Below are 12758 nucleotides of genomic sequence, written 5' to 3'. Positions count from 1 at the left end.
GGGGGGGGGGGGGGAGTCTTTGCATCCATGGCTCTTTGCTGCTTTGGGTTCGGCGTTTGGCGGACTGGGACGGATGGGGGTGTTGGCGGCAGCGGCTGTTGACTTTTGACTATCGTTTATTCAATTTCCTACTGTTCTTCCCCCCTTCCGAGGGGCGGGTGGGTTGGTTTATTAGAGTGTTGGATGAAGTAGACCCGGTTGTGCGGTACACTTGTATTCCTCAGCATACCCCTCTCGACGCCTTAAATATAAGAGATTGGAACGTGAGTCCTGGCACGGGAATACTTGGTACATCATGCTGGGAAAAACATCACCTGTGACTCAGATAGCAGAGATAACCAAACGAGGTGCTTCATTGACCGTTTGGCAGGTGCCCTTCCCTTTTCCAGGTTTTTTCCCTTTACGTTACCCAACCATGGATATACTGTACAGACCAGGAATACATGGACAGAGTTTAGCACAAGGCGGAGGCACCTTGAGCGTGACAGGCTCTCGTGTTTTGCATGCTGTGCCCTTCTCCCCCCGCGGATCGGAGATCATCGCAAGAAGAAGCCCTTCTTCGCCTTTCCCCCCAACAACTGACCCCTCTCTATCCCCTCCCCCTCCCCCCCGCCTCTTTTGCTTCACCAACTCCAACTACTGCCCCAATCCAACTAAACCTTTCCAGACATTGTGTAATACCCGGCAGATCAAATATAAAGAGCGATGCCTAGGGGCCAGCAAAGTAAGCGGGCGCTCTTTATTTCGATTTACTGCTGGCGCCGCTCTTGACGCGGCGCGCGACGGGGCGGTTGATGTGGTGGGGCGGGATCCAGCTCTCGTCGTAGCTCTTGGAGCCCTCGCCGCCGCTGGTGGCGCCGGCCGACTCGTTGCCCGAGAGGGGATCGGCATCTGCGGCGGCGGCGGCGGCCCCCTTGCGGCCTTTCTTGCCGCCGGCGCGTCCGCCAGCCTTCTTGGCCTGCGGGAAAAGCGCCTCGATCCAGGTCTTGTAGACGAAGTACAGGGTCGCGCCGAAGACGCCGGTCAGGAAGAGATAGAGGAAGATGCTGTTGATTGGTGAGAGAGGGTGTTGTCAGTTTGGGAACGTTTATGCGGCTAAATCCGAAAACAGAGAGAAAAAGATAGAAAAAAAAAAGGGGGGGGGAGGGGAAGCCTACATTTGAGGGTCAAACAGGCTGGTGGGCGGTTCGACAATGCTCGCAGTGCCGCTGTGGGCCTGGACCTGGAAGATCTGGTTGGTGGCGGCGTTGGTGATGATGGCAACAAGTTCGATGATGACGTCCTGAGGCATCATGTCGAGGACGAACTGGAAGGGAAGCTGATGCTTCTCGCCGGGAGGGATCGAGACGTCGTACCGGACGGCCGTCAGGTTGCGCAGGATGGCGGCGGAGGCGGGGACATCCTCGGGAAGCGGCTTTGTGGTCTTGAGCGCGCCGCCGATGAAGGCGACGTCGATCGGCGTCTCTTCGTGATTGGTAATCTCGACCAGAGCCTTGGTGACATGACCATTGACGATCTTGACGCCGAAGATGTCGGCATCCGGGAAGGTCGTCTCAATGTCGGCCTTCAGCTCGGGTTCCTCGACCGGCACCGAGGTGACGGGCTCAGCATCGGCCTGGGTCGGTGTGCGTCAGCAATTGGGCTGCCACAGAGCCGCAGGACGAGAAAAGGGGGTAACGGTAGCCGTTCCGGGAGCAGAGTGCAACTTACATCGTCCGCGGCGAAGGCGGTAGCGACGCGCAGGGCGAGCAGGGCGAGAGAAGACCACTTGAAATTAACCATTGTGCCGGATTCCGAAGAGAAAAGGGGGTGTTGATGAAGCGAAAAAAAAGGAGAAGGAGAGGCTGGGAGTTCTGGAGGGAGGTCCGAATCCCAACAGGAGCTTGGAGGATCAATGCTGTACTAAAAACGTTGGTTGTGTGCAATCTGGCAACTGCTTAGCGCCCCAGCTCATGTTGGTTCGTGCTCCAGCTAACTAGTTAACTAGTTACAGGGGAGGCATTTAAATGTGTGGCAGGCTGCTACCCCAAATATGCACATATCGGGGGTTTTGTAAGTGGGAAGCCCCTGTTTAGGGGGTTACTGCGTCCCAGATAGAACGGACTACCCAGGTATGTAATCCGTACTCAGTATGATGATTGCGCGTCGTCTTTTACTGCAGGGGCCAGCTCAATCAGAAGCTCAATCGAAATGGCCTTCTTGCACAGTCATGCGTTGAATTGCTTTTGCATTTTTTCGTCAGTGTCTTCTCAATGTATGTACGGCTACGCATTTGAGCAAACTGAATATGATGGACGGCTCTCATCTCGCGAGCGATGAAATTCTCCCAGTGCGCCCAAAGTACTCCAGAAACAAGAAACGAAAGAAACCAACAAACCTACGGAGTGTTTGTAACGGTAGAGACGTGGACGCATGTACCATAATCTTCAATATCGAGGCAATCATGCCAGACAGCTGTAATGCCGCTGGCGGTGCACTGTCTCCTTGGGATTGAGTGCCTTGGTCTGGTTTCGGCCACTGCTTGGGTCGCTACTACAGCGGGGGTACTATGAGACTCTGGATACCGTCATTCGAAGAGCTTACCAGCATTGCATAATACCGGTTCCAATTCGCCCAGTTGGCATGTTACAATTGTGACAATACAAAAATGCACTGCTTCAGCCAGACATTAATGATTCTAAAAGAGAATGAACCTGACTCTTTTCAAGAAACTTAAGGACCATCTTACAGGGCCCTTTACAAAGCTGCCTAAAGGCAAGTTGTAGTCGGAAAGGTTGAATGCGATCATCTACCCTCTACGAAGTAACCATGTCTACTCTGAGACCCCATATGTTTCTGGATTCAGATTTATATCAAAGATATTCGACAGTCGCAGGATGAAGAACAGATAGAAAGCGGCATGGCTGGTGCCGGCCTTGTGAGTAGGTGGTGGTGAAAGGGTTAAACTTAGGTACCGAGCCGAGGTAGCTGTGTGGGCCTGATTTCGTTTGGCGAACTCGCTGACCACAAGCTTGGGTATGCCGAGCAAAGGTAACCATGCAAGCAGATATAGCAACCGTACAGTTGTAAGCTTGGATTAAGCTCTACTGAGTTGTTTCAATGAGTGCTCGGGTTTAGCACTCTGGGGGTGAGCTTTCCCCACAACGAGAACGTGCTGATTGCGTGAAAGAGCCATTGACAAATCATGCTGCGTGAATTTCAACCGTCATCTGTGCACGTCAGTACCACCGGGTCCCGCGCCGAAGCACATCAGAAATGGATTATGCGGCGAAATTCTCCGAGAAATCCGAGTTTTTTTTTTTTTTTGGCGGGGTTACATTCCCAAAGAAAAGTTGAACAAGTGGTTTGTGTTGTCTAGCACTGGTTGGAACGGCACCAACAAATATCCTCTCCGTCTTATCAAGATTCAGATGCAGTAGGCCTGTCGAGCTGAACAGACCCGGTCGATCGGTCCAGCCGCCCCAATTTCAACGAAGCATTCCAGCCTTGCCGGAACCTTCCAGAGCATAACTAAGTTAGACTCGGCTCTCGCATGGGGGTCACGAGGCTGCATGTTGTCAAGTCACCGAAAACCGCATTGTCTTGTCACAGCGTCCAATGAGAGCAGAGAGGGACAGTTGGCTTGCCAAAACACCAGGAAATCTTCTTTCTAACCCCCAGGGCCAGGAAATCTATCTGTGTATGTACCCGTCGTGTGGGTGGCCGGTGTGAAAGAAGGGGCACAGTGCCGGCTATTGATAGGGCTTGTGCATCACCGTGGATGGCGATGACCAACAAGCATCATGACGATGACCGATCAGCGATGACCGATGACCGATCAGCGATGACCGATGACCGATGACCAATGACCGATGACCCGGCGTTTTATTTCACCCCATCTCATGGTGGTGAGAAATCTTTGGCCAAGACAGATGGCCCTCACTAGCCCGGCAATCGGGGACGACCCGGCCATCATCTACCACACCGCCGCACCTGCTTCCAAACAGAGAGAGCGAGGGGCTCGCGTCATCTGATGGTGGAGCATACTGTACACAAGTTATGTATGTACGGATGTAATCCGTACATTACATGCCTTGATGATAACCCAAAACATAACCGCCAAACCCCAGCGTCCACGCAGCGAGGCCGACAAACTACTGGGGCAGCACGGCCGCTTGACCTGCATTCTGGGGTTCCCAGAATCGGAAGAGAGTGCGGGTAACGGCACTTGTTTGGGAAGATATTGCCCCTTGTGGGAACAAGGCCGCGGTCCGAGATAGCTGAATCGCACACCTTCAGCATCTTCAACCCTTTCCTCCATTTCCGTTACTGGCGGTAGCGTATGAAGGTGGCAAACGTAGCAGTGGTATGGAGTGGGAATTGTGGGGGCAACCCCTGTTGTCGGGTACGCAAACACGCAGGAAGCGTACACAAGTGTGCCACGAACAAGCAGTGTGTGGTGTCTGCAGCATGTGTTACATCTGTATTTACTGTACATAGTAGTACGTCTGGAGATACTACCACTGCGGATCTGCGGGAGGCACCATACGGGATCCTGGCTTGGGGCCCAGGGGGGAAGCCCAGATCCCAGACACCTGACGCCATCACCAGAACCTCCTCCGCGCTCTCGGCATTGCGAGACCAACGAACTAGTGTACAGTAGAATCCAGGCCCGTTTGCTCTCCACACTAGTGCCGTCATGTCTCCCCCCGCGCACATACCAAGTATGTACAATACTACTAGTACGGAGGAGTGTGCACTGCGCGGTACCACACTATAGGGAGTGGTGGTGATGGATCGTGTTTTTGAATTGGCCAGCCCAGTGTAGTGTATGTACATCCATACCTCCCCGTACTAGTGTATGCCCATCATCCTTGCCACCCGCTTCGTCCCTGGAGCTCATCTCCTCCTTCCTGCAAGCGCACACGGTATGTGTGAGGGTCTCAGCATAGGACGCCTTTTGCCAGCCAGAAGTGAGAGCCTTCTGGCACGATCCACGGCAAATGCAGAGCCGGGCAATGGCCCGTTTTCCATGTTCCCGATGCCTAGTGTACTCCCCCCTGCTGGCTGCTGAGATCGGGTTTCGTATGAGAAATCTTGGGCACCAAATGTGTTCGCTCCCTGCTTCCTTGCCTCTTTGGACTGCGCGTGGGCCACCAAGCAACACCTAACTTGGATGATCGCCGTCCCCGCAACCAGGGTGGCCGGGTACCGCGAGGCCTTGCATGCCCACCAGACTGGAGGTTCAGCTGCGCTCTGCAGCCGCATCCTCACCTCTGTCGCCCGGCTCGGCCCCGGCTTCGCTTGCACTGCCCTGGCCGTCCATGACAGACGACGCAGGCCTGCCTCCCCGCCTGGTACCTACCTGTTTCCTATTTTGCCGCACCTACGGGCGGACATCAACCCGGCTGTCCGCCCATGGCGAACGATTATATAGAGGTGCTGAGCTTTCCTCTCTTTCCTCTAGACATGGCTCTTTCCACTGCCTCGGGTTCTCTTCCCCCCCGAAGTATGCTCCGTCCTATAACCGTTTGCGTGATCATTCTAAGAACAGATACACAGCCTGCTTGGAGAAGTCCACGTTAGTTCCCTATTGGACCTTCCTACTCACCTGAGAAATCCAGGAAGCCGCAGAGGTCTCAGAGGGGCGGGGGAAACTGAACTCGCCGAGGCTTCACGGAGATACGCCCGTGAGTCAGGTGAGTCTGACGAACAGCGTTGGCTCTGTGGCGCCGAACCTCGGGCCATCTGCTTCGACCAGCCATTAAGCAGCCAGCCACCATCACGGGCTTGTCCTTGAGTGGGACGCACCGGCCATCCTAACAAACATCGTCACATTATCAGCCAAAAAAAGAAAGAAAAAAAAGAAAAAAAATGGCAGCGTCCGAGCCAGGCGGCCACGCCTTCCAGGAACAACAGGTTCGTTCCGCACCCCTCGCTTGCCCAGACCATCACAGTCCCTCCGAACTTGACTCACCTCGCGCCTCAGGGCTTCATCGACGACCAATTCGACATATTCGACTGGTACCCGTATTTCCAGTCCTGCGTCCGCTACTTCCTCGAGCACGCGCAGTTTGACGGACCGGTCCAGGCCCTAGCCGCCTACCTCAACATCCAGCTCCCCTTCCAGAGAGCCCAGAACGCCCTCCTCCGAGCCTCTCCGACCCCGGGCGTACCGGAAGCACTGGGAGGGATTCAGCACCCGGGACCGGGCGGCCCATTATCCCCGGCGGCGGCGGCGGCGGCAGCGGCGGCAGGGGCCGGTTACCCACCGCAACCCCGTCATCATTATCGTGCTTGGCAATACCAGAACATCTCGCTGCACCCGTACATCCGGCGCCTCGTGGCGACGGGCTTCGACGCGCCGGCCGTGCTGCACGGCTTCTTCGGCGACGACTGGGAGCTGGGCGTGCGCCCGCTGCACGAGCAGGAGCGCCGCAACTACCTGTTCGCCGCCAAGAGCGGCAGCTGGCTCGAGGTCAAGCGGGCGTACGACGCGGCCCACGGCCCGGCGGCCGGCCCCTTCTCCTTCTTCCCCCCTCCCGCCGCCGCCGCCGCGGTCCCGCTCTCGGCGCCGCCACCACCACCACCACCGCTTCGCCCGTTCTCCTCGTCGTCGTGGGCGGCTGAGGATGAGAGCGTGCCATTCCTGCGGCCGCTGCGGCGTGTGACCGAGGCGGAAATCGTCGCTGCTGAGGCGGGGTGGAGCGAGTGGTTGGCCATGCAGGATTGGTGAGTTCTTCTTCCTCTGATTTCCTTTTTTTTGGTTGTTGTTGTTTTTTAAAAATTTATTTAGCTTTGATTCTTCCGTTTGCTTTTCGCCTGTTGCTCGGGTCTCTCATTCATTCTTCCCCCCCCCCCCCCCTTTTTTTTTTTTCTCTCCGGGGAGTTGGGGCATCAGAAACGATGTTGACTGATTGGAATCATAGGATGCTCGGCCCAAGGGCGGTTGGTGTCAGCAGGGGTGCCGGGACCTCTTCGACTGGGTCAGGAGGTCCCGTGGGCATCAAGAGGGAAGAGGACTAACAAAAGATGAACCTGCTGCGCTTGTTCACGTGTTGTTTTAAAACCAGGCGTCCCATCCCGGCAGAGATACCGCCAACGCGAGTGGCATCTAATCCGAACCGCGTGTGTATTCTAAAAAAAAAAAAAAAAAAAAAAAAAAAAAAAAAAAAAAAAAAAAAGGAAATGCAGATTCTCGGGCTGTATGTTCGATTCGAGATGAGAATCGCTCTCTCGCAGCGAACCTTGGCCATGATGGGCGGGCAGATATAGTTGAATCGGCGTTGTGGCTTGGCGGGCATAAATAACTTGGGCTTCAAAGGCAGGCTGGTGGGATAAGCTGTACCGAGGTAGGAAGTTGGTCGGATGCTGCATCGTTGCGGTTGTTCGCAGGCACCACGTGAGATACCTTATTGGGGCAGCTCAGCTGGGAAGGTACCGTATTGCCCGTACAAGTCGGGCGGCCCCAGGCCGTACTGATGCCCAACACGAAGGGCTGGAACCTAGCTTGCATGGACCTGGCATTGGGACATTGAGGGTGCCTCATAGCCTACGCGGTCATATAACCAGGACAATTGAACAAGAATAACTGTGTCGGTATGCTCCAATGGCAAAGCTGATGTTATATTCCGTGCTGAGGAAAGCCGATTCATCAATCTGAAAGTCAGCAGCGCGGCGTAATGACGTGAAAGGCGTATAGTACGGACGTACAGTACTTGTCTGGCATGGGAATGGGTCCCGCTTCCCTGCACGGAATGAATTTCAAAAGCTCGGCCCGTGCCTTGCTTTTGGATCAGCGCTCTCTGTACGGAACACGAATAACTGCGTACTGCTTACGGAAGTACACGTCCGGCGTACGGTACAGTACACACATACTTCGTACATGTAAATAACCCGGGCCGCGCAAACCACTCTACACTGCGCAGCCAGCACCGATCGGGCTCTCGTTTCCGATAAATACAGGCGACACCCTCCTCGCACCAACCGCACACGACATGTAACCCTCGGACGCATCGTTTGGATACGATCCCACGCCCCGATACCCAACAGGCGACGTCAATGCCTTCGTCATGGATTCGCACAGCTCGAGAGAACGCCTGTCGGCCGCCGTAGCCGCGTGGTCGCAACTCGTCCACCGCGCCCTCGTCAAGCGCACCGCCCCCGACCAGTTCGCCGCCTTCCTCCCGCTCCACTTTGCAGAGCATCCGCTGCCGCCCGTTATCGTCGCCGACGTGCTGCTGCGCCCGTCCAAGCGCCAGCGCTATAGCCTCGACCCCCGCGTTCCCATCTACCTCGACGCCCTGCTCAAGCAGCGCCGCGTCGACGTCGCATCCGTGCTGCGGGCTCTGTACAAATACTCGTCTGCCCATCTCAAGGTGCAGTCGCCGGATCCGGGTGTTCTGGGCGACGGAGAGGATGGCAAAAAGGAGGGCGGGGAGGGCGAGGGGGGAAAGGGGGCCAAGGAGGTCAGGCAGGGCACGCCCAAGGGCAGCAAGATTGTGAGGTGGCAGAACTCGTACGAGGACGAGGAGATGATACTCTGGCGTCTTGCCCAGGCGGTGCACCAGGGCTCGGGCATCAGGACGGCTAAGAACGTGATCCAGATTGCCAAGGTGCTGGCCAAGTGGATGCCGCTGTTCGCCGAGGCCGCCGCCGCCTTCTCGAGGGACGCCTTCGACTCGCTACCCGGCTTGCAGGTCAGGGACGAGACGGCCGATGCCAGGACGGCGTTCGTCTTGTTGCTTATCGCCTTCAGCGACAACCCGCTCGTCCAGGCCACCCTGGAGAAGCCCGCTTGCAAAGGTAGGCACGCGATTCGATTGAGCGAGCAAGGAGTTCGAAACAAACAACACTCCAGAGCCAGAGCTGACGGCGGCATAGACGTGTGCAAGATGCTCTCTGATGCCTTGCAGGCGTTCATTCCATGCGTGATGCAAGTGCTGCCCGAAATGGCCAGCCGTTTGGAAGTCTTCCGCAACGAAACACTCGGCAGACATCTCGCTGCCGAGAAGAAGAAGGACGCCGATGTGAACAACTACATGGACAACCTCATGGGAATGGACAGCCTGCAGATCCCTGAGGTGCCGGTCGTCAATTCTCGTGCCGGTCTTTACATCCACCTGAGCGCTGCAGTAAGCTCCCTTCCCCGGCGTTGCCAGGGCCGCCGGTTCGTGCCGTGCTGACGTCTCAAACAGCTCGTCGGCCGGCCCGTGATTGACGACAGCGCCCTATTTGCATACTTGCACAACAGATATCAGGTATGGGACCCTTTCCAGCCCGGCTCGGTGCGTAATCACCGCTGATCAGCCTGTAATAGGGAGATGTCCAATCCACGGCAGTGCAGCTCATCCTAGCATCCTTCGATCTCCTCGCCAACGCCGTCTTCCGCAACGAGGGACCCAAGACCGGCCACCTGCTCAAATCCTTTGTGGTGAACAAAGTCCCCCTCATCCTCGTCTCGCTGACGGCCGCTGCCATGTATCCCTTCGACCCGGAAATGTGCATCAAGGAAGCCCTGGGACAGGTCGACACAAACGTGTTCCCCACGCTCTCCGGCATGTTCGAGATGTCCAACACCAACTCGTCCTTCCACGATTCAGTTCGCCAAGATTTTTGCTTTTCTTGCCAGCTGCACGGGCTGCTCTCGCAGGCGGCTATTGAGAATCTCTTAGGGGAGATTACCTATCAGTCTCTACCGGACGAGGGCCGGTATTCCAAGGATAACCTGGTTCATGCGTGTCTCCAGGATGTGGACCGAACGCAGAAGCTCATTGGGGAACTGGATAACATGAACGGGAATGTGGGCGCTGCCGCCCAGGCGATCATTGAGGTATGTGCGTTACGGTCAGCGGGCGGACGGAATCCTGACACCCCTCTGTTCAGGTCATAGGCAGCCTGTGCCGGAACAAGGAGACGATGACTCTGAAGCAGTTGTGCAGCCAACTCGCAGCAAAGCCTCTATCACTGGACGTTCTACTTCTTTTCGATAAGCCAGAAAAGATCCTGCATCCGTTGTGTGAACTGCTCGACAACTGGGCCGGATATGAAGAGGATCAGGGTGAATACCAACCGGTGTACGAGGAGTTTGGGTCTATTCTCCTCTTGCTGTTGGCATTCGTCTACCGGTACAACCTCTCACCTGCGGACCTGGGTATCCGCTCCCCGGAGTCGTTCGTGGGGAAGCTCTTGAGCGGAGGTGCCGTGTGCCGGCCACTAGAGGATCTCAGCGAGCAGGAGAAGTCCCACCTGAACGGCTGGATTCACGGTCTTTTTGATTCCGAGGCCGGCGCCCTCGGGGACGACCTCATGGCCTCGTGCCCCCCGCAAGACTTTTACCTGCTCGTGCCGTCGCTCTTCCACCAGATCGTCGTCGCACTCAGCGCGGGGTACCTGACAGACGATATGCTCAAGAACGGTCTCGAATGTGAGTCTCAGACACCATTATTTAGGGGATGGGAGAGTCGGCTCTAACGTTGGCAGACCTGGTCGACGTGCTCCTGCTGCCGTCTCTTGTGCCCGCAATACTGTACCTCTCGAATCAGCTATGGGTCAGCAGCCCACAACTACAGTCGTCCATCATCAAGATCCTGCAAGTCATCATCCGGCCGAGCTCTAGCTCCAATGAAGCATGGACAATGCTATCGTCGGTCCTCAACATCGTGGCCAAGCCTCTGGAACACGCGCTCCGCTCCTACCAGCGGCAAGATCCGAAGAGCCAGGAGGTCGAGCCCCTCCTCCGCGCCATCCAAGATAATCTCCTCCTATCCCGCCGGACGGGCGGCGCGGACCACACCGAGCTGGAGTCCTGGTGCAGCACGCACATCAACCACGGCGCCACTCCTCACAGTGGCCTCTCCGCCGCCGTCCGGCACACCATGCAGAGCCTCGTTCAATGGGCCCAGAACCCACAGTTGAACGGCATGCCCGCGCCGTACACACACCGCCAAACCCTCGCCGCGGTCAAGATGCTCGGCGCAAAGCGCTTCCTCGCGATCCTCCTCGACGAGCTCCGGGCCCTCGCCGACTCCCCGCAAGCCGGCATTGCCTACGACGTCGCCACGGCTCTGATCTGCGCGCCCGACGTTACCAATGACGCTTCCCTATCCGGCGCATCTCGTGGAGATCCTTCCTCTACCAATAACAACAAGAACAAGAACAAGAACAGCAATAACAACAGCGGCAACAACACCAACTCCAACACCAATGCCAACACCAACAACACCGGCAACAGCAGTAACAACAACAACAACAGTAATAATAATAGCAATAACGCGGGTACACCCCCAACCGACGACCCGGAGGCTTCCTCACGGCAACAACAGCAGCATCGCCACACCTCCCTCCGCGATGCCCTCAAAAGCGAGGCAGACGAATGGAAGAAGACGCAGAAGGCCGACCCTGTCATGGCGGAGACGGTTGTGCGCCTGTACCGCCGCGTCGAGGCGCAGATGGCCCCGGCCCCGCCGTCGGCTGCCGAGGCTGCCGCCGCCGCAGCGGCAGCAGCGGCCATGTTGGACCCCCCCGAGCTGGGCGGGCTGGGCGGGGTGCCTGGCGATGTCGGTGGCGCGTTGGGCGACGCAATAGCCGCTGCTGTGGGCGGGGAGCATCACGGGCTACACGGGCACGAAGGGATGGTGATGGATGGCGGTGGTGGTGCTGGGGGTAGTAATGGAGGGGCCCCGGACGGTGCTACTGCAGCGGCAGCCGGGGCTGCGGGAGGCGACCAGCAGCAGCAACAGCAACAGCAGCAACAGCAGCATTTGGGAGGGTTCGGCGGGGATGTCATGACGGGTTCGGATCTGGGGGCGGATGGGCTGTTCAGCAGCCTGAGCGGGAACGGGAGTGACTTTGGGGCTGATTTCGGGGCTGGGTGGGATATTGATATGTCTTAGAGAGGCATGTCCCCAGCGAGGTGACAGGGTTCAAGATGCAGGAGTAGTAGCATGATGTTGTTTGTGGCGGGAAATTGATCTTAGGAAGTTAGGACCGGCGGGGGGGGCCTTTGATCGAGTTGAATCTGAAAGGCTTCGTTCTACGGAGTAGATTTCCCACTTGAGGTACGAATTATGCTGTATGGCTTCATACAGATAGATGTCTTCCGTGTATGGATTGCATGTTCTGGACCCTGAGAATTCGAACGAGGCGTCGGCAGCCACGAGCACCGGGCAATATTGCACAGAACGTGGCTCTGCACTAGTACTGCAAGTCAAATCACGCGTAACTTATATGTACTAGGTTAGCGCAAGCCCTCGCTGGCCCTCCGACCAACTGTTGAGCGGTGTGAGCGGCTGCCAGAGTACCACGCCGAATACTTACATGCAACGACGCTCTCATCTGGCCAGATCGCGGGCGGAACATGTGGTCCCAAAGCACTGGGAAATGCATGTCGCGACCGTGTTTCTCTGTGAGGGTGTGCATGTACTGTGTAGGCAAGACTGTGTAGGTGGTGGGCGATGGCGCGCTTAGCTCTGTTAATAAGAGAAGATTGAGGCACACTAGAAGGAACTATTGGAACGGAATTACAGAGGTGCATATGTGCGTATGTACGTACGGATTAACTATAGTACACCTACAAGGAGACTACTGTGTAAACGCTCAGTTGTTTCCTTTCTTTGCGCCTTCCGTTCCGTGTCCTTGCACTTGCAGAAACAGAACAGCCGCCTTCCCGCTCTCTCGGGACCGCAGAGCGGGCAGGCAAGTGCTCCCGGGTGAGTTTTGCGTAGTGTAAAATTAACTGAGCGCCGATCTGCAGGGCAAGTCGCTCTGCATTTCGTTAT

At 56.6% G+C, this 12758-nt stretch overlaps 4 protein-coding genes across 4 annotated transcripts; 3 read left to right on the top strand and 1 right to left on the bottom strand.

The window, feature by feature from the left end:
• Window positions 1-606: 606 nt before the first annotated feature.
• On the bottom strand, window positions 607-1831 carry P884DRAFT_290822 (uncharacterized protein). Its single transcript, XM_069444073.1, has 3 exons — window positions 1711-1831; window positions 1158-1615; window positions 607-1046 (listed from the first exon to the last, which is right to left on the bottom strand). Exons 1-3 carry the CDS (start codon window positions 1780-1782, stop codon window positions 740-742), a joined length of 837 nt encoding a protein of 278 aa, XP_069299343.1. The 5' UTR covers window positions 1783-1831; the 3' UTR covers window positions 607-739.
• A 2947-nt stretch (window positions 1832-4778) lies between these two features.
• On the top strand, window positions 4779-5197 carry P884DRAFT_257337 (uncharacterized protein). The gene has a single exon (XM_069441142.1). The coding sequence runs from the start codon at window positions 4841-4843 to the stop codon at window positions 5051-5053; it is 213 nt and encodes a 70-aa protein (XP_069299342.1). The 5' UTR covers window positions 4779-4840; the 3' UTR covers window positions 5054-5197.
• Window positions 5198-5810: 613 nt separating this feature from the next.
• Window positions 5811-7118, top strand: P884DRAFT_290820 (uncharacterized protein). Its single transcript, XM_069444072.1, has 3 exons — window positions 5811-5902; window positions 5937-6711; window positions 6909-7118. The coding sequence occupies exons 1-3, from the start codon at window positions 5854-5856 to the stop codon at window positions 7003-7005; spliced, it is 921 nt and encodes a 306-aa protein (XP_069299341.1). The 5' UTR covers window positions 5811-5853; the 3' UTR covers window positions 7006-7118.
• A 553-nt stretch (window positions 7119-7671) lies between these two features.
• Window positions 7672-12045, top strand: P884DRAFT_321910 (mediator complex, subunit Med5). Its single transcript, XM_069445415.1, has 6 exons — window positions 7672-8784; window positions 8863-9113; window positions 9177-9239; window positions 9299-9811; window positions 9865-10405; window positions 10462-12045. The coding sequence occupies exons 1-6, from the start codon at window positions 8052-8054 to the stop codon at window positions 11871-11873; spliced, it is 3513 nt and encodes a 1170-aa protein (XP_069299340.1). The 5' UTR covers window positions 7672-8051; the 3' UTR covers window positions 11874-12045.
• Window positions 12046-12758: the final 713 nt, after the last annotated feature.

Source organism: Thermothelomyces heterothallicus, assembly GCF_042370625.1.
Source record: "Thermothelomyces heterothallicus CBS 202.75 unplaced genomic scaffold P884_scaffold_6, whole genome shotgun sequence".
Classification (NCBI taxonomy): Eukaryota; Fungi; Ascomycota; class Sordariomycetes; order Sordariales; family Chaetomiaceae; genus Thermothelomyces; species Thermothelomyces heterothallicus.
This window is presented reverse-complemented; position numbering and strand designations above follow the sequence as displayed.